The following is an 18,479-nucleotide window of genomic DNA, read 5'->3' as shown; positions in this document are numbered from 1 at the left end:
GGGACTTAAATGTGGACAGGCCCACTGCTCGCTGGTCTGAAAGATTAATAAGAACACATGTTAGCACAATGTCATTCATTTTCAAGCTTTGTTTTTATTTGACAAAGACCTATTTGACCTATTTCTTTGACAAAGATTTGCTTACACCTACCAACTGGCATTGCCTTGGTATATAAACGCCACACAGATGCCTTCGTGACGCAAGATGGTAACAGCTGACCGGTAAAGTTCTTTTGGTGTGCCTGGCGTCCAGGGAGGTGAACAGCATGATCTTCTGCATAATTCAACACAAATTGAACTACTTTTTCGATATCTTCATATTTTATGCAATGCTTGTTGTTGTGTGGCGATCGCTTCTTTGTGCGAAGACACATGCCATTTTCTGACATGTGTTTGCTTATTGCAATCAAGCGATCCTTACCTATTCTTGGGAGAGAAGAGGGGGGGGGGGGGAGACAGAGAGAGAGATAGTTAGATCATCATCATCACAAGTACCGGTACCTGTCTGTACCACACCCAGTCTACATGATTGTGGAGACAGAGACAGAGAAGTTAGATCATCATCATCATCAATCATCATCATCACAAGTACCGGTACCTGTCTGTACCACACCCAGTCTACATGATTGTGGAGACAGAGAGAGATAGTTAGATCATCATCATCAATCATCATCATCATCACAAGTACCGGTACCTGTCTGTACCACACCCAGTCTACATGATTGTGGAGACAGAGAGAGATAGTTAGATCATCATCATCAATCATCATCATCATCACAAGTACCGGTACCTGTCTGTACCACACCCAGTCTACATGATTGTGGAGACAGAGAGAGATAGTTATTGTAATTGTGGCACAAATCAAAAGACACAAATAGTGTCTTTGGTCTATACTATCTGCTATACTTTATACTATACTATGCTACTATACTCTACTATAATGTACTATAATTAGTTTTAATAAAATGGGGGACCCTGATAATAAACAAGACTAATCAAGTTTCAAGATTTTATTATCATTTAAAAAAAAAATAGGCATGATGTACTATATTAGTTTTAAATAGACAATAATAATAACTTACCCGTGGATGAAGAGGAAAGCTTCACGGCAGATTTGTATCGCCCCGAAGAAATAGTTTGTGTAAGCACGTTGTCTTTTTTTGGAAAACGATTTATTTCCGATAGTCCATTCTGACTTTCGACCAAAAGCCTGGAGCTGCGCCATAATAATCAAGTCTTTATGATCCTCTTCGAGAGCCGCTATCTCAAAACGCCTTGTGTAAACTTCATCACGGTCCAATTTTGTGATACATGACCGCCGATTAAGAATGTCATTTTCTTTATCAACCTGGACGCATTTACAAGTAAATCGCAAAAGTCTTTCCATTTGGCGTTCGTGGTTCTCGTCAGATTCAACTTCCACAACGCACATTACGTGTTCTACCTTGTCTCCAAATCCGTTAGGTGTGTTGTCACCATCATCAGATTCTGGCTCTGCCTCGTCTTCAAATCCGTTAGTTTTGTCACAATCACCACCATCACCATCATTTTCTGGCTCTGCCTCGTCTTCAATAGTGTTGTCACCATCATCATCATCTGCCTCTAACTCGTCACAATTGTCTTCTTCTTCTGAACCAGAATCTGAGTTTCTTTTTGGATTTTTCTTCTGCGGAAAGAAATCCGTGATGAATGTTCCTAAAGCGCGTTCGTCTTCAACACAGTGTGCTCCGAAGTGAGCAAACCGGTTTAATGCCTCGGCAAGTGCCCTCGCTGTGGGTTGCTGACTGGGTTCCATGGTGACTGGCAAACATGCACTGCCCTGCTCTCTGTTTAATACTCACCGATCAATGGCATCAACTTAATGACGTGACTCACCTGACCAATAAGCATTTAGATGTAAATACATGTAGTGTGGTAGTGAAAGACACAACAACTAGGTTAACCTTCTGTAGTGTGGTAGTGAAAGGTTAACCTTCTGTAGTGTGGTAGTGACGGATAAAAAAACGGATAAATAGTTTTTTTCACCATATTTCTAATATTTATTTTTGCTAAATACCAATTATAAATATCTCGACGAATTACCTCTGAATATGAATCAAAAAAAATATTAAAGATTTGCTCACTAGTTCTACCAGAAACGGAGTTGAGGCGAAGCATTACTAAGCTTCTGTAGTGTGGCAGTGAAAGGGTTAACGCGCCCTCATCGCGCCGCAGCGCAGTTTACATCAGGGCCCCCACAATAATGAAAAAGCCGATGAAAAAGCCATTTTTTATCACTCCGTTTCCGTATTAAATTAATTTACTTTTAGCCATTAGGTTGGAAAAAATGCACCCTACCGAAATTCGTTCGCTCATAAAATTCGAACTGTGTTTTAATGGTTTTTAATTAAGTTAAAACACACGTTTTATAAAGGCCGTAAAGGCCTCTTTTTTTAATCTTTTTTTTAGACACTGCGTTACGTTGCTTATAAATCATCTGAACTTATAACATTAAGATAGTGTATTAATAGTGTGTTATTCTAAAGCTAATGACGTCTGTGTGTTAACACCTATTAAGTACAGTACTTGGCCCCTGTGGACAGGCCCCACAGCCCGCGCGTGTAGTTTTTTCTCCTCACTTGGAAGAAAATTTGTGGAACTATTATAACAATAATTACCTCATTTACAAGTTGTATTTAAGTTTGCAACTAAGGGCAAATAAGGGAACACATCAATGACAATTCAAATATGTAAAAAAAATCAAGATTTCGATTTTTAGGATTTTCTAAACAGCAAGACATTTTCTTCATTTCAGAGCACCTCCCCCTTTGCGGATCAAATCGGGTTTGGTCACGGCGAGTCACATGACACACACAGTGGCGTAACTCTCTCTCCAGGTGTGCGGGGGACAGATTTGTGGGCGTGGCCCCTCTCTACCTAGATTTTTTTTTTTAAATACCAGGGGTGCAATACCGCATTTTCCCAGGCGGTGGCGCCATTTCTCCATGTAAACGACACACTGAGCTCATACATACAGAATTTCCATTGCATTCAGAGATCTCCAGGGTTCAAACAACCAAAACACAATTATCCTCCTCTAAACCAGTAGGAACGCCTTTCATCTCTGATGGCTCCCATTGTGAAATGTATTTACAATACAAGGATGTTACAATACTTCCATTGAATATGACAACAACAACAACAAAAGCTATAGAAGTTATGTTTATTATTGGTCAAATTATTCATAGTCTTTCCCTCATGTAAATATTTTGGGTTTTTATCTTTTTAACCAGAGTTATACTGCAGTTTGTAACGTAATGGTCTTTGCTATGGCAAATTGCTCTTAGAAATGGGAGTCAAGCAAACTTGTTAAAGTGTACAGCATGTGAATCAAATGTGGGATTGTTGTGACAAAGCTACAGCATAGAATTCTAAAGAAGCAAATCAAAATCCTTACTCCTGATTCCCCCAAAACACAACACTGCAGTAAATGAACTCATGCTGAAATTCTTCTTTCAACATGAGATCACTGCAATAACCAGAGGAACGTGCCAAAAAAAACAGGGTCCAACTCATCTGTGAACTAAAGAGCACTTTCAAGCATTTCTAATTGCCACTTCATCTGCAGAAAATGAAATGTCATGTTTATCTCCAATCCAGTTAAAAGAGTTTCTCACACCAAGAAAACCTATTTTATCTTTTAGTGGAATGAACATTGCCGGCATCAGAATACATTTGACTTCTGGTCTTCATATAATCTATCAACAAAACATTGGAATAATGACAAAGCCATGCTAGTTTACATAGATCCCCCATTTTCAACTTACCTTCCCCCATTTTCAACTTAACTTTCGTCTCGTTTACATAGGTACATAGACAGTAATGTTACATCTAGACATTTATGACATACCAGATCTAGTAATAATAAAGTAAACTTTTACTGCTACATCTAGACATTTATGACATACCAGATCTAGTAATAATAGAGTAAACTTAACTTTCGTCTTAGTAACAATGTTCATAAAGTGTTGAGTGCTACAGTGTAGGTTAGTTTATTAGGACAAGTGCATGACAGTAAGGTTAGTTAGGGTTAGATTTTTTTTTATTTAGATAATGGTTGAAGTAGTGAGTCTTTAGTCGACGGCGAAAGATTGGACGGGTTTCAAAAAATGGACTCTTTATACTCTCACGTGCTCCAGTCCACACGCATGCGCATACACATTGCGCACTCCAACACATAGCGAGAGAGCCCCCCCCTCATCCGCAATACTTGTCCAGACCACTAATACTTGTCCAGACCACGAAGCCCCGCCTCCAACCCGTCCAGCCTGGCTCTGCGGCTCTGCAGATACCCCCTACTCTCTGATTGGCCGACGCCAGTTTCTACACTGGTTAAGCTTAGGCACTCTTCGAAGTTGGTTAAGGTTAGAGTTTGTCTTAGAGCGTGACGGTTAAGCTTAGGCACTCTTTCGAAGTTGGTTAAGGTTAGAGTTTGTCTTAGAGCATTGATTGATTGATTGATTGATTGAAAACTTTATTAACAGATTGTAGAATGGGTACAATACAGTACAGCTCAATACACACAATTGTTAAGGGGATGCAGACCAGAGAAAGACTTTCGTCTTTCTATCGCATGGCGATAGAACGCCAGGTAGTTTGCAGGCTGTTTGACGTGGAAATGGGCAAAGAGTCGACACAGCTCGTCACGCTATTGGGCGCACATGTCACATGACCAGAAACGTCTGCCAGAAATGCGGCTACCTTTGGTAATCACGCGCGAGCGCCCGTCCGCTACTACACTTGAGATACATGGTGGCTAACAACAACGACGAGCTAACCGCTAACTCACTGCTGAAACACACGGCACTGTTCTGCATTAACTAAGCGATAGAAAGCGTACTTGCTAGTGTTCTATATTTACGGAGAACAGACAGCAGCATGTACCGTGGCCGGCCTCCGACTCGAGGAGGATATGCACCGCCGGCATTAGGCCCCGGTGCTGGTGCTCGTCCGCCGTTCAGAGGGGACCGAGGGCCTCCCTTCCAGCGAGGCGGTTATCATCACAACCAGGGACCACCGGAGCCGTACGGGAGAATAGAGGTAAATAATAATACCGGAGTCAGGAGTTTCTTTCTAGTAGCTAACTAACGTTATTGGTCAAAGTCCATTTCCTCATCGTTAGAATGTCTCTGCGTCGATATATCAATTCCAACGAATTCAGTTGTTGATACTAGTATCAGTTACATGAGCACCAGCAGCAACATCATCCTCCATGGGTGTACTGTCTGTATGCATTTCCACACCCCCATGGGTGTTGTTGATGGTGCTCCTCATGTAACGTCAACGCAGAGACAGTCTAACAATGAGTAACGTTAGCTTAGCCAACTAACTTCAAAGGGAAATATGGAATAAATGAAGAATTCCTGACTGTTATATTACATGGCCTACTAGTGAAGTGCTATCAATATTTGTGAACATGAGCTGAGTTAATCTCTTCTCTCTCAAAGCCATAGCCCCTTTCGTGACTGTAAGTCACGACAACATAAACATTTTAAATAATTTTAATAAACTTGTCAGTTAAAATGGCTCCCTTCTTCTTCTGCATGTTATTGCATTGTGAGTGACATGGGTGGTGCGCCCAGCAATGCAAAGTCAAGTTAAGAGTTTTATTTGTCACGGCACACAAGTATGCGGGGGGTCTTGCCCGCAACGATTGTGCATAATACAACAACAATAATAATAATAATAATAGAATAGAACGACATTGTGCAATAATACAAGTAATCAAAGTAGGGCATATCGGTATATGTACATGCGTTTTTACAGAGCATGGTAGGACATGCTAGGTCCTGTGATGGTGCAATACACTGTTAGCTACGGATGAGGCACTGGGTCTTTATGTACACTGTAATGCTATATTATACAATCTCAAGTTATACTATACTATTCTTTTTTTTTTATCCACTTTTTCTCCCATTTTCTATATTTTCTCCCATCCTAATTTCGTATCATCCAATTCAACCCTCCCCTGTCACGAACGCTGTTTCTTGCCTCCCACAAGCCCTAAGTCATACATAGCACAAGTCCCCTCCGGTACTTGAGGTAACAGCAGTCGCATCTTTTCACCTGCGCAGCTCGATCTCTCAGTGGCGAGGAGTAACGCGTGGGAGGCTCACGCTGCACCCGACACTTCCGGATTCCACTGCGCAGGTGCACCAACCGACCTGTAGGAGTCGCTGTCCACAACGCCCGATCCCCACCCATCAGTTTCCCACCCCCTAATACGGCCAATGTGTATTAGTACGGACGACCAGCTAAACTGAAAGCAATGAGGAGCGCTGGGCTCGAACAGGCAAGCCCAGCATCTCCGTCATTCATGGCAAGTGCCTTGCCCACTACGCCACGTAGCCGCCCATACTATACTATTCTTAAAGTGACCTTTCCTTTTGTAAAGTGGCCATAAGTGTGAGCGTGTGCAGCATGAGTGTGTGTGTGCTCATGTTAAAGTGGCTGCTAGTGTGTGAGCGTTAGAGCTGCCGCGGTATTGATGTTTTCCTTACCGCACAAATTTGCGAAATATTTCCTACCGCCGCGGTTATTACCGCACGCACACAAAAAAAATTAAAAAAAAAGTTTGAATGCATTTTTTTTTTAGTAGTCTACTCTTTATAGCATATAGCCTGCCTCTAGTCTAAATGTCTATCTTTAGAGGATGACTTTGCAGCATGAATATTGTTTGGGATTCGGCAAGCACGCATTCGTTATTGAAAGTGAAACACGGATTCGAAGTTTCCCCTCTGGTCGTGCGCCGTTCACTCGGTGTCGCGGGCAGGGGTGGTTACCCCCCCGACCCTTTCTTCTTATTATTATTATAAAGTTACTACTTTATAATAAAGGCATTCGTTTTGTGGCATTAACGTTATATAGTTTTTTTTTGATCCACTTTTTCTCCCATTTTTCTATATTTTCTCCCATCCCAATTTCGTATCATCCAATTCAACCCTCCCCTGTCACGAACGCTGTTTCTTGCCTCCCACAAGCCGGCTGCAATGTGGACTAAGTCATACATAGCACAAGTCCCCTCCGGTACTTGAGGTAACAGCAGTCGCATCTTTTCACCTGCGCAGCTCGATCTCTCAGTGTCGAGGAGTAACGCGTGGGAGGCTCACGCTGCCCCCGACACTTCCTGATTCTACTGCGCAGGCGCACCAACCGACTTGTAGGAGTCGCTTGTTCACAACGCCCGATCCCCACCCTTCAGTTTCCCTCCCCGTAATACGGCCAATGTGTATTACTGCGGACGACCAGCTAAACTGAAAACAATGTGGAGAGCTGGATTCGAACACGCGAATCCTAGCGTCTCCACACTGGTGGCGAGTGCCAATGCCCACTACACCACCTAGCCGCCCGCATTAACGTTATATAGTTACACGTTCAATAACATCAGCGTATTTACCGGACCATAGCAAGGGCAAGCAATACTCAATTCATATCTCAGTTCCTTTCTTTGCTCAGAGCGTGCTGAGTTGTCCCATTCTGCGGTCTGTTAATAAAGTTTTCAATCAGACAAGTGTATAGAACGAAGGGCTTTTATTATAACATTCGTTGCAGGCAGTAAAATCATTATGTCTCGTTTAGTACTCCTGAGGAGCGATGGTAGTCCACTCCGGCGGGGAGCTAAAGCTAACGTTATTAGCCGTGTTGTGATGAGCTCTGATCAATTGGTGACATTCAGGACGTAAAAACGTGTGACGCGTAGGCCTGCCGCGATAAGCAATAAATCGATTAATTGCTGCGATAATTAAAATTAATGCAATGATTTTGACGGGCGCGATTAATTGCTATTTGCGCGTTTGTTTTAATGAGGCGGAACCAGTGCCCCTTGTCAGTCACTGTCCGTGTTGGGAGGCGGGTCGCTGACGTTACTAGAGTACAGCACGGGAGCTCCGTGGGGCAACGCCATATAGGGCTGGGCGATATGGCCTAAATATGATATCACGATATTTTCTGACCTTTCGGCGATACACGATACACATCACGATGTTTTTCCTTTTTTCCCCAAACAATTCATTATGAGGCTTACCAAGACAGTATTTGAGTTTGCAAGCGAACATTAAAGACAAAAGACTCATGCATTTAGCATTTTTATATTATATATTAGATTTAGATTATTGGATTCTTAGATTATATATTTAGCATTTTAGCCTTTCGTTTTTTTATATTATATATTAGATTTAGATGATTAGATTACATATTGTAACTATTTATTTATTTACATGTATGTATACATTTATTATTTGAACGGCTTAAGGCTATATCTGTACTTGATGTTTGTTTGTTGTGTTGCATACTTGAAATAAACTTCAATCAAATCAAACCCCCCCTCTTAAAAACAAAAACCTGTGTTTAACCTAGCCATCTATAAAACATCATGCTAAAACTGTGAAACAAATGTCCTACTCCCCTAAAGAAAGAAATACATAGCAAACATGACTCAGTTATCCAATAGTGCTGCTGCTTTTTATTTTGTTAAAATCTTTTAGTTAAGACTAAAAGACTACAATATATATGACTACAAGGGCCAGAAGCCCACTTCATGACGGCTTCCTGTCCTCGCATTCCATTTCCGGTTTTCCGGTTAACGTTACATTTTCAACAACAGATTGCTGCTAATTAAACACTTCATGGAAACGGAGTAACGTTAACGTTATGTCGAGTTCATACGTGTAGTGTAGTATGAACTCCACATAACGCTAACATTACTCCGTGTCCACTGTTGCTGCCACTGTTGCGTCGCAGATGGATGTTACACTCTGTTAGCTCCGTAGCTAATCCGCTCATAAACTAACTTACAGATAGCAGTACCGTTAACGCCGGAGCTTACTCCTGGGTTTTAGGGGGCATCCCTAGCACCGAGCCACCGCCTCTCTGTCTCTGGCTAGGTGTGTGCGCTTGCGTGCGTGTATGTGCGTGTAGATGACGTAATTTTGGCAAGTGTGTGTGTGACTGACTTTTTTTTTCTGCGAGAGGGAGAGGCGAGAGAGAGAGGAAAGCATTTAGCACTGCGCTTGTAAGTCTCATCTCAGCCGCGGCGGCCTCTAACGCGAGGGCAAAACATCACGATATCCGCGATACGTTTAAAAAGTGTATTGTTAATGAACTGTACCCGATATTTATATAATATCGTCATATCGCCCAGCCCTAACGCCATAGCTTAACTACATTTCTCAATAGTGTTGCTCCTTTTAACCAAGTAGCATTATTTGTAGTGTAACGTTAGCTATTTTTAGACCCAAGTAGTTACTCGCTACTGCCCGGAGAAACTGGACTGCTAAATAAAGATGAAAGATAGAGCTTTGATTCTCATTCCATGCTAACATTAGCTAAATAGCTAACAAACGAAATACAACGTATAGCATAGCTACAAGTACAACACAGAATAACGTTAATACAATTACATGCATCATTGTTTACAATGAACGGGTGGGGCTAGTCAAAGGACTGGACACGGGGACAAGTTAAACATGAATTAATTTATTATAACACTCCGGTAGTTTCGAGTCGTGCTGCAGTGCTTACGCACCACAGCTATTCTATTATATACTGCTTTGACGCTTCCTCCTCATCGTTGATTGCCTGTAGTAGCTGCATCTAACGTTAGTAGCTAACGTTAAAACTTAACTAACCTAAAGTTAGTTGTTCACCAACAATTTGTTTTATCATTAGCTCAAAAACAGAACCGGACTTGTCGGCTCATAGGTTCTGCTTAGGATAATCACAACAATACTTCCGGTCCGGTCGGTGGGCTTCAAAATAAAAGTCTAAAACACCGGAAAAGACGGAGCGGTGGGCTTCAAAATAAAAGTTTTGGGAAATACATTTCTCAAAAAAAATTCTCTAACCGGTCGCAATAATATCGCTTATCGCAATATTTTCGGGGGCAATTAATCGCCCAGCAAAATGTGTTATCGTGGCAGGCCTAGTGACGCGTCTCTCTTCTGACCAATCAGTGGTCTGCAATGTTTCACGTGACTTTTCTGGTACCCAATAGGGTCGCTTGGAACCTCGATAGAGGAGTAGGGCAGGGCTATTCAACTGGCGGCCCGCGGGCCAGATCCGGCCCGCGGGATGATTCTGACCGGCCCGCCAAAGATTACATGATAATAATAATAAAAAAAAAAAAAAAATAATAATATTATTATATTTTTTTTTTACTTTTTTTTTCTTCATGTCAACGTTCACACGCACAATTGAGCCAAAAGTCACTCAATTAATGACAGATTTCATTGATAAATTGAGGGAAAACTTTGCAAGTCGATTTGATGAATTTGACATGTCCAGAGAATTGATGCATTTTGTGAGCAACCCATTTGCCAATGTAGCTGCTATTTCCACAAAAGGACAAGAGTTCCTTGCATCACTTCACATTGATGAAGGTCTCCTGCAACTTGAAATAATTGACATGCAAGCATCATCTGCTCTGAAGCACTTGAGAATGAATCCACCACAACATTTTGGATAAAGTGTATTCATGTCAACACATTCCCCAAAATAAAAACGCTGGCAATATCTGTGCTAACAATGTTTGGCTCAACATACACCTGTGAATCCAGTTTCTCTCACATGAATGCCATTAAAACAAGCAACCGTGCCTCCTTGACGCATTTGCATCACTGTTTGCGGATAGCCCTCACTTCCTATGAACCCTCTTTCTCTGCCATTGCCCAGTCAAAGAAGTGCAATCTCTCTCATTTAGGGATGGGTATCGTTAGGATTTTATCGATACTACTACTCCTATCGATACTGCTTAACGGTTCGGTACTTTATCGATACTCTTATCGGTTCTTTTTGATAATTTTTTTATGATTTTTATATTTGCAGTTGAGAGCATTGGTCATCTCCCTACAGTAAAGATTAGAAATGATTGAATTATTGTAAATGTGTGTGGAGTGGTGGGAATAGCTGCTTCAATAATAACTTATAACAACAACAGACAAGTTAGACAACTATGTATACAAAAAAAACGATATACACTGAATGATTAGTTGTTACCTAAAGTCCTTGGACTCCACTGTAGAGAACGGGTGCAGGCCTTTGACAACAAACTTTGTCACAGCCCTGTGACACTCGTTCACCCTATCCTCTGTCATCTTTCCTCTAGCTGCTAGGGAGAAAGGACTTTGGGTGGTGGAGGGAGGTAGAGGGAGGATGTGTGGTGGCCCTGGGCTCACTGGCCTGGGACACATTGGTGGCTGACCTCAGCTTGACAATCTATAAAAAGTTTTTAGATTGTAGTATTTGTAGCTAAACAATTATTTTGTTTATTAGCCTATTTGTAATAATTCGTTATTAGCCTAGGAAACTCTGTATCTTGGCTTACCGGCTGCAGTGGACGTGGATGCAGATGGACCACTGCGCGCAAGGCAGTCGAATACGGCGCATTTCTGCACACTAATATAGTGTTTTGCAAACAAATGTTTTGATAGATTGCTCGTATTGCCACCCTTACTGGCAAATGTTTTGTTGCACTTGTGAACGCTTCGCTCTATCCGCCAGTGACGCCCCGAACTCACTGCTCACGAACGAATTTCACGTGCGGCTCCCTCGTGAGATCGCGCGCCTGGTCAGGCACACTGGACCTACGACTTGAGCGTGCGGAAGCGCACCGAGGAAGGCATATTTACATTGGGACAGCTGTAAATGCCTAGTCTATATGCAAAGTCAGTCATTTTAGAATGATGATCAGTGTGACTGTACTCCTGAAAGAGCAGCGTGTAGCCCCAGCAGCAGCAAGAGCTTATTATTATTATTATTATTATTATTATTATTATTATTATTATTATTATTATTATTATTATTATTATTATTATTATTATTATTATGCAACATTGTAATAGTTATAGGTATAAACAAACATACAGACAAACATTCAAGGCGTTTATTTGCAGATACAGACACAGCTGGTTGAACAACATCTATATCTGTGGTAATAATGCAGATATTCAATTGTATTTCTGTGACAATGTTGTCACATGTGTTGTCCATGTCAGATCCTCTGAGATGTGGACCCCCAGGTACTTGAAGCTGCTCTGCTCACCCTGTCCACGGTAGCCCCGTTTATCCTCAGTGGTGTGTGTGTCCTAGGGGTGGACGGTATACGCAGGGCCGCCTGGGAGAAATGCGAGGCCCTGTGTGAGATTTAAACGCGAGGCCCCCCCCCCCCCCCCAAAAGGTTAAAAAAAAAAAATATATATATACAAAACAGAAGGAAAAGATAACTTCACAAAGGCAACATGAATATACATGGATCCAAAAGGACAAAGATCAACACTTAAATTCAAAGAGAAGAGGGTCTATACCAGAGAAAACAAAGCAGCAAGGAGCCAATGGCCGACATCACCTAAATAGGCTAGCCAGGTAGGCTACTGACACCAGGCCACACACAGCTTTGGCCAACGGTAGGGCTGCACGATTAATCGTTTTTTAATCGAAATCGCGATTTGGAATGATGCAATTATCAAATCGCCAAGCCTGCAATTAATTTTTTATTTTATTTTTTTTAACCAGGAAGTCCCATTGAGATACAAGATCTCATTTGCAAGGTAGACCTGGCCAAGATGACAGCAATAACATTTGCAATACATCACACAGCAATAAAATGTGCGATACATCACACAAGAACATAATACATGTGCATGTATACAATACATCACATGTAAACACAAAGCAGAATAGTCTACATGATAGTAAAAGTGTATAATACAGGGTAATACAGTAATTTTGCAGTTGGGACCCGACTACAGAAAGCAGCAACATTTGTAATTTTTTTTTTAATATGTTATAATCGCATCGCAAATCGCAATCGCAATATCTGTCAGAATAATCGCAATTAGATTATTTCCCAAAATCGTGCAGCCCTAGCCAACGGCCCAACGCTACCCAAGCTACACAAACGACCAAGACAATTCACACACAGCACATGTCGTATCTCCAAATGTTGTGAAGTAACATATGTTTTGCCTGGAAAAAAACATCGTTATTAACAAAACATTCAGGAGGGGAAGGAAGGAAGAGTGGGGTAATGTCATGACATTTTCATTCATCTTACCTGCACCAAGGAACGCAGGGCGAAAGGCCGCAACACGGGTCTCCACGTTGACGAAAGGCCTCTCGCTGGCGGGACAAAAATAAGCTATGGCCGGAGCCTTGTCATGGTGCAGGCCCGACTACATCTTCTGTCAAAGATGATGTCGTAGTCAGAGTGCCAGAACCCCCTGCTATTCTCACGGCTAATGTCAATGGTCGTAGCACAAGCTAACAGCTAACTCTAGGCTAACTGATAGGATCAAGCTAACGTTCCCAGCCGAGCGCAGCCGGCAGCTAACGTCGTAGCTAAACAGCTAACTGGCTAACAGTTAGCTCAACCCGGCTATCGCTAACCATTAGCTAACGCAGAAGCAAGCTATGCGGCTACCACTGAAAAACTGTACAACGTGAGAAAAGCAATACAGGTGCTGACACCAAGCCACACACCGTTAGCTACTAGTACTACAACAGCTAGTCGGCCAGTTTGGCTCCAGAGAGAGAGAGAGCGAGAGAGAGAGAGATCCACGGCGGGAATAGAAGAGTTAGGTTAAAAACTCACCAAACGTCCAAGAGGATGGAGACAACCGCGTGGAGTTGACGAAGTTCATCTGCCAAACGACCATCCTCTTCATCTTGGCTGCATGCGCTGTCTCTAGGTTAGCTAACGCTAGTTAGCCTTTAGCTAAGCTAGCTACTAGCCGACATCATCATGGCTATATCCCGACTGCACCATGACAAGGCTCCGGCCATAGCTTCTTTTTGTCCCGCCAGCGAGAGGCCTTTCGTCAACGTTCCTTGGTGACCGACCAACTGATAATGACCGACCTCTTCGTCTTGGCTGGCATAACTAAGCATAACCTCCAAAGCTGCACGCGCGAAATAGTCAAACGCAGCTGACGCACGCCGGCGTACACATGATGTAACCACTCCCTTCGTTGAAACCAATAGTATGTCTGCTGCAGAGCCCCAGAGCTCCAATAGTGAGTGTCTGCTGCAGAGCCGCAGACCCAGGAACAAGTCAGACACATTCTACATGTCTAATGTGAAATATATAAGCATATAAGCAAAACTAGATTTTAGGTCTGTGATGAAAAAGGGCCTCGCGGGAAGGGGGGCCTCGCAAAAAAATAAAAAAAATAATAAATAATTTTTTTTTTTTTTTTTTTGTGAGGCCCCCCTTCCCGCGAGGCCCTGTGCGACCGCACTGCTCGCACACCCCCTGAGGCGGCCCTGGGTATACGGTATAAATGGTATGAATTTGCTCTACGGTATGGATTTTGACTATACCTTGTAACCGGTAGAGCAGCTCTAAAATAGCAATGACGTCATGTAACCACAGCGTGACTATTTCACTCGCATTTGCCCCTAAAAATAGATAGAATTAGTCATAGATAATAGATATGTGCAAACTGCAAAAAGTTATTTAGGAGGCTTCGCGCAGTGGGCGTGTCAACACGCAATTGTCATTTCATAATAAACACATCACCGTGGCGCACAGCAAGTTTCAATTTCAGTTCCTGGCATTTTTAACCAGTGGAGAAAGGTAAGAGATTTCCCTATTGTTTTTCTTATATGAATTATTCTACGTTAATAAAACATACCTGGTGATCAACTACAGTTTGCTGTGAACATTATGATATGTGTGTAGTGTTCTGATAACGACGGCTGGGCAGCGGGAGCTGAATGCTCGATTTTGCGAGAAGCATGGAGCTGCAGAGCAGGGCCGATGTGCCTGCACAGTGCAATACTCCAATTCAGCCATTGGCAATTCAGCCGTTGGGTGGGGGCCGCTGTTGAGCGGGCCTGTGACCGGACCTGAAAGCGCCCCTGCTCTGCGGCTCTGCAGTTGCATACTATTGGGATTCGTTGGGAGCAGCACAGAGTCTCGACTCGGGACTTATTTTATTTGGAATATAATGACTGTATACGCAAAAGTAGCCTAGTTTTAAGTTAAAATATTATAAATCTACATGCCTTGAGGATGTCATTCTTTATATAGCCTGCCTATCAGGCAAAAAAAATATTCTAACGGAAACACTGATACCGTGATATATACCGTTACCGTCTATGCTTCAAATTATACCGTGATATACATTTTAGACCATACCGTCCACCCCTAGTGTGTCCCCTGCTGTCTTCTCCTAAAATCCACGATCAGCTCCTTGGTTTTACCAATGTTCAGGAGCAGGCTGTTGTCCTGGCACCAGCGTTCCAGTACCTCAACCTCCTCCCGGTAGGCCATCTCGTTGTTGTCCGAGATCAGCCCCACTACCACTGTGTCGTCCGCAAACTTCACTATGGAGTTGGAGCTGAACTTGGCCACACAGTCATGTGTGTATAGCGAGTACAGCAGGGGGCTCAGAACACAGCCCTGGGGGGACCTGATGCGCAGGGTGATGGTGTTGGAGGTCTGACCCCCCACCCTGACTAGGGATGGGAATCGAAAACCGGTTCCCAACGGCCGATGCCTGGAACCGTGTGGCTCCCGTGACTTTCGATTCCCTTATCGCTGCCTACAGTTGCGCAATAATGTTAGCCGTTAGCATGTAGCCATGGCAGACTCTATTTGATTCCTTAATGGCTCGAAATTGCCTGGGTTTTGGTAATATGCTCCCGAAATGCTCCTGCTGTTTGGCTACTTCTATGTGCAGTGAAAACTACTTGAATGCTTTAGAACCTAGTCATTGATTTAGATCAGGCTGAGCTAAAATTAGCCGCGGAGCTAACGTGAGCTAACGCTATTTAATCAAGCTCACAAAGAGAGATAAACAGCTGACAGCGGATAGTACAGGTACAAATACAATAAAACAGCAGGTGGGGGCTGTTGTGTAAACCTTGTACTCTTTAGTTCACATATAATGAGAGACGGAATGTTTGTTTACAAGACTGTAAGCCAGGAAGTACAGTGGTGCAACATACAAATGTGTCCGTGTAGCAACACAAGCCAATACCTTATAGGACAGGGGCCCGGGGAGCTCTCTCTCTCTGTGTGTGTGTGTGTGTGTGTGTGTGTGTGTGTGTGTGTGTGTGTGTGTGTGTGTGTGAGAGAGAGAGTGTGTGAGTGAGAGACAGAAGTCAGAGGAATAACAACCTGTTATTCAATAGATTAAATTAGTTTAAGAATAAAAAAATAAATACATTTTAAGAGAATCTCAAATACATTATTTTATTTAAGTGTAGGCTATAGTTAATGTTTTATTTTTTACAGTTTTTGTATTTTTCTGACATGGGGGCTCAACAATAAATGACAATCAGAAATGTCAAGTTGCATGTTATTCTAACCAGCTTAGACCCCTACGCTCTGCATCTTCTGGCCGCCTCAGACCTACTCCTATCCGAGCTCCGGGAGGGTCATCAAAGAGAAGTCGCCTATTCTCAGTCCTTGCCCCACAATGGTGGAATGAACTACCCACCCCAGTTAGGACAGCCGAAACCCATCCAATCTTTCGCCGTCGACTAAAGACGCACTTCTTCAACCATTATCTGAATAAAAAAAAATATATCTAACCCCAACTAACCGTACTGTCATGCACTTGTCCTAATAAACTAACCTACACTTTAGCACTCAACACTTTGATGAACATTGTTGCTCAGCTGATAGAGTTGTGCCCTTCCTGATGGCTTGTCGTACAGAACTTGTAAGTCACTTTGGATAAAAGCGTCAGCTAAATGACTAAATGTAGTTCTGTTGCATTTTCAATTTATTTATTTAAATTATAAATTGATCAGGTATCGATAAGGGAATCGATAAAGAATCGAATCGATAAGCAGAATCGATAATGGAATCGTATCGATAAAATCCTATCAATTCCCATCCCTAACCCTGACCGCCTGGGGCCTTTCACTCAGAAAATCCAGGGCAGAGCTCAGACCCAGCTCGATCAGCTTGTCCACCAGTCTGGTGGGAACTATGGTGTTGAACGCTGAGCTGTAGTCAGTGAACAACAGTCTCACATAGCCCCCCTTCTGGCGGTCTAGGTGAGAGAGGGTGCTGTGCAGTACTTGGGAGACCGCATCATCAATGGACCTGTTTGGCCTGTATGCAAATTGCATAGGGTCCATATCACTGGGGAGGGAGGCACAAATGTGATCCTTAACCAGCCTCTCGAAACATTTCATGGCCACAGACGTGAGTGCCACCGGTCTGTAGTCATTGAGACCTGTTGGGGAGGGTTTCTTTGGTACCGGGATAATGGTAGACATCTTGAAGCAGGCAGGGACCACTGACTCCGCCAGGGATAGATTAAATATGGTGGTGAACACAGGGGCTAGCTGGTTAGCACAGGACTTAAGTATGCATCCTGTTATTCCATCTGGGCCAGCACTGCAGCCTTCCTGATGTTCACCCGCATAAATGCTCTTCTCACACTGTGTTCCGTCAATGAGAGAGCGTCCCCGCCCCCCGGTGAGCTAGCGTCGCCACTGTTTGCCCCAAACCGAGCGTAGAAGGAGTTGAGTTTGTCCGCGAGAGAGGCGTCGTCGCTCCCCATTGAGGGGGCGCTGACTTTGTAGTCAGTTATCAAAGTAAGTAAAGAAAATGCAGAAGAAGAAAGGCAGCCATTTTGAAGGAAAGCAGTAGTTTAGCTGAAGTTGATAAGTAACGCTGAGCTTTCAAACCCTGTCTGAAACAGATTGGATTGTCTTACCATATGAATAACATGTCGGCTGTAGGGGTTTTGAAAATGTGAGTAGCTGCTAGGGGTGGAACGGTTCACAAAATCGACGGTTCGGTTCGTATCACGGTTTTCGGTTCGGTTCGATATATGTTTTTTTTTTTTTATCCACTTTTTCTCCCATTTTCTATATTTTCTCCCATCCCAATTTCGTATCATCCAATTCAACCCTCCCCTGTCACGAACGCTGTTTCTTGCCTCCCACAAGCCGGCTGCAATGTGGACTAAGTCATACATAGCACAAGTCAGGGTTAGAAATTAACATTTTTTTTCAAGGGCTTTTTTTGCCCCCCTTAATTGATTTTCGGGGGCTTTTTTTTGTATTTCGGGGGCACTGAATTTTTATGATGAAAATTAACATAAGGATTATAAAACATTGTTGACACTTTTTTTTACAGTCTTCGTCCCTATGTTTGATAATGTAATGTTAATGTCTCCATATATAGGGCTCTACGCTAACCTTTTTCCCAAGGAGCACATGTGCTCCTAAATAAAATGTTAATAAATAAAATCTAAATAAAAATTTAGGAGCACACAAAGAAATTTAGGAGCACAGTGAAAATTGTTCAAGTAACAGAGTTTATTAACTATTTATCTCATGCATTATTATACTGTGCGTGTGCACACTATGAATTGAAAATGGGGGACCCTGATGTAAACAAGACCAAAGTCTTTCTCTGGTCTGCATCCCCTTAACTTGTGTGTATTGAGCTGTACTGTATTGTACCCATTCTGCAATCT

At 42.7% G+C, this 18,479-nt stretch overlaps 1 protein-coding gene across 1 annotated transcript in view; it reads left to right on the top strand.

The window, feature by feature from the left end:
* The first annotated feature begins 4,829 nt into the window (after positions 1 to 4,829).
* LOC311234648 (uncharacterized protein) overlaps positions 4,830 to 18,479 on the top strand; it is a 94,026-nt gene continuing 80,376 nt past the window's right edge. The window contains exon 1 of the mRNA XM_084321894.1: positions 4,830 to 5,079. Coding sequence (XP_084178020.1) covers positions 4,918 to 5,079 — 162 coding nt within the window. The 5' untranslated portion in view covers positions 4,830 to 4,917. The remainder of the gene's footprint in view (positions 5,080 to 18,479) is intronic.

Source organism: Notolepis coatsorum (assembly GCF_963971535.1).
Source record: "Notolepis coatsorum genome assembly, chromosome: 9".
In the NCBI taxonomy this organism is placed as follows: Eukaryota; Metazoa; Chordata; class Actinopteri; order Aulopiformes; family Paralepididae; genus Notolepis; species Notolepis coatsorum.
The sequence above is the reverse complement of the archived record's forward strand: the minus strand, read 5'-3'. Positions and strand labels throughout refer to the sequence as shown.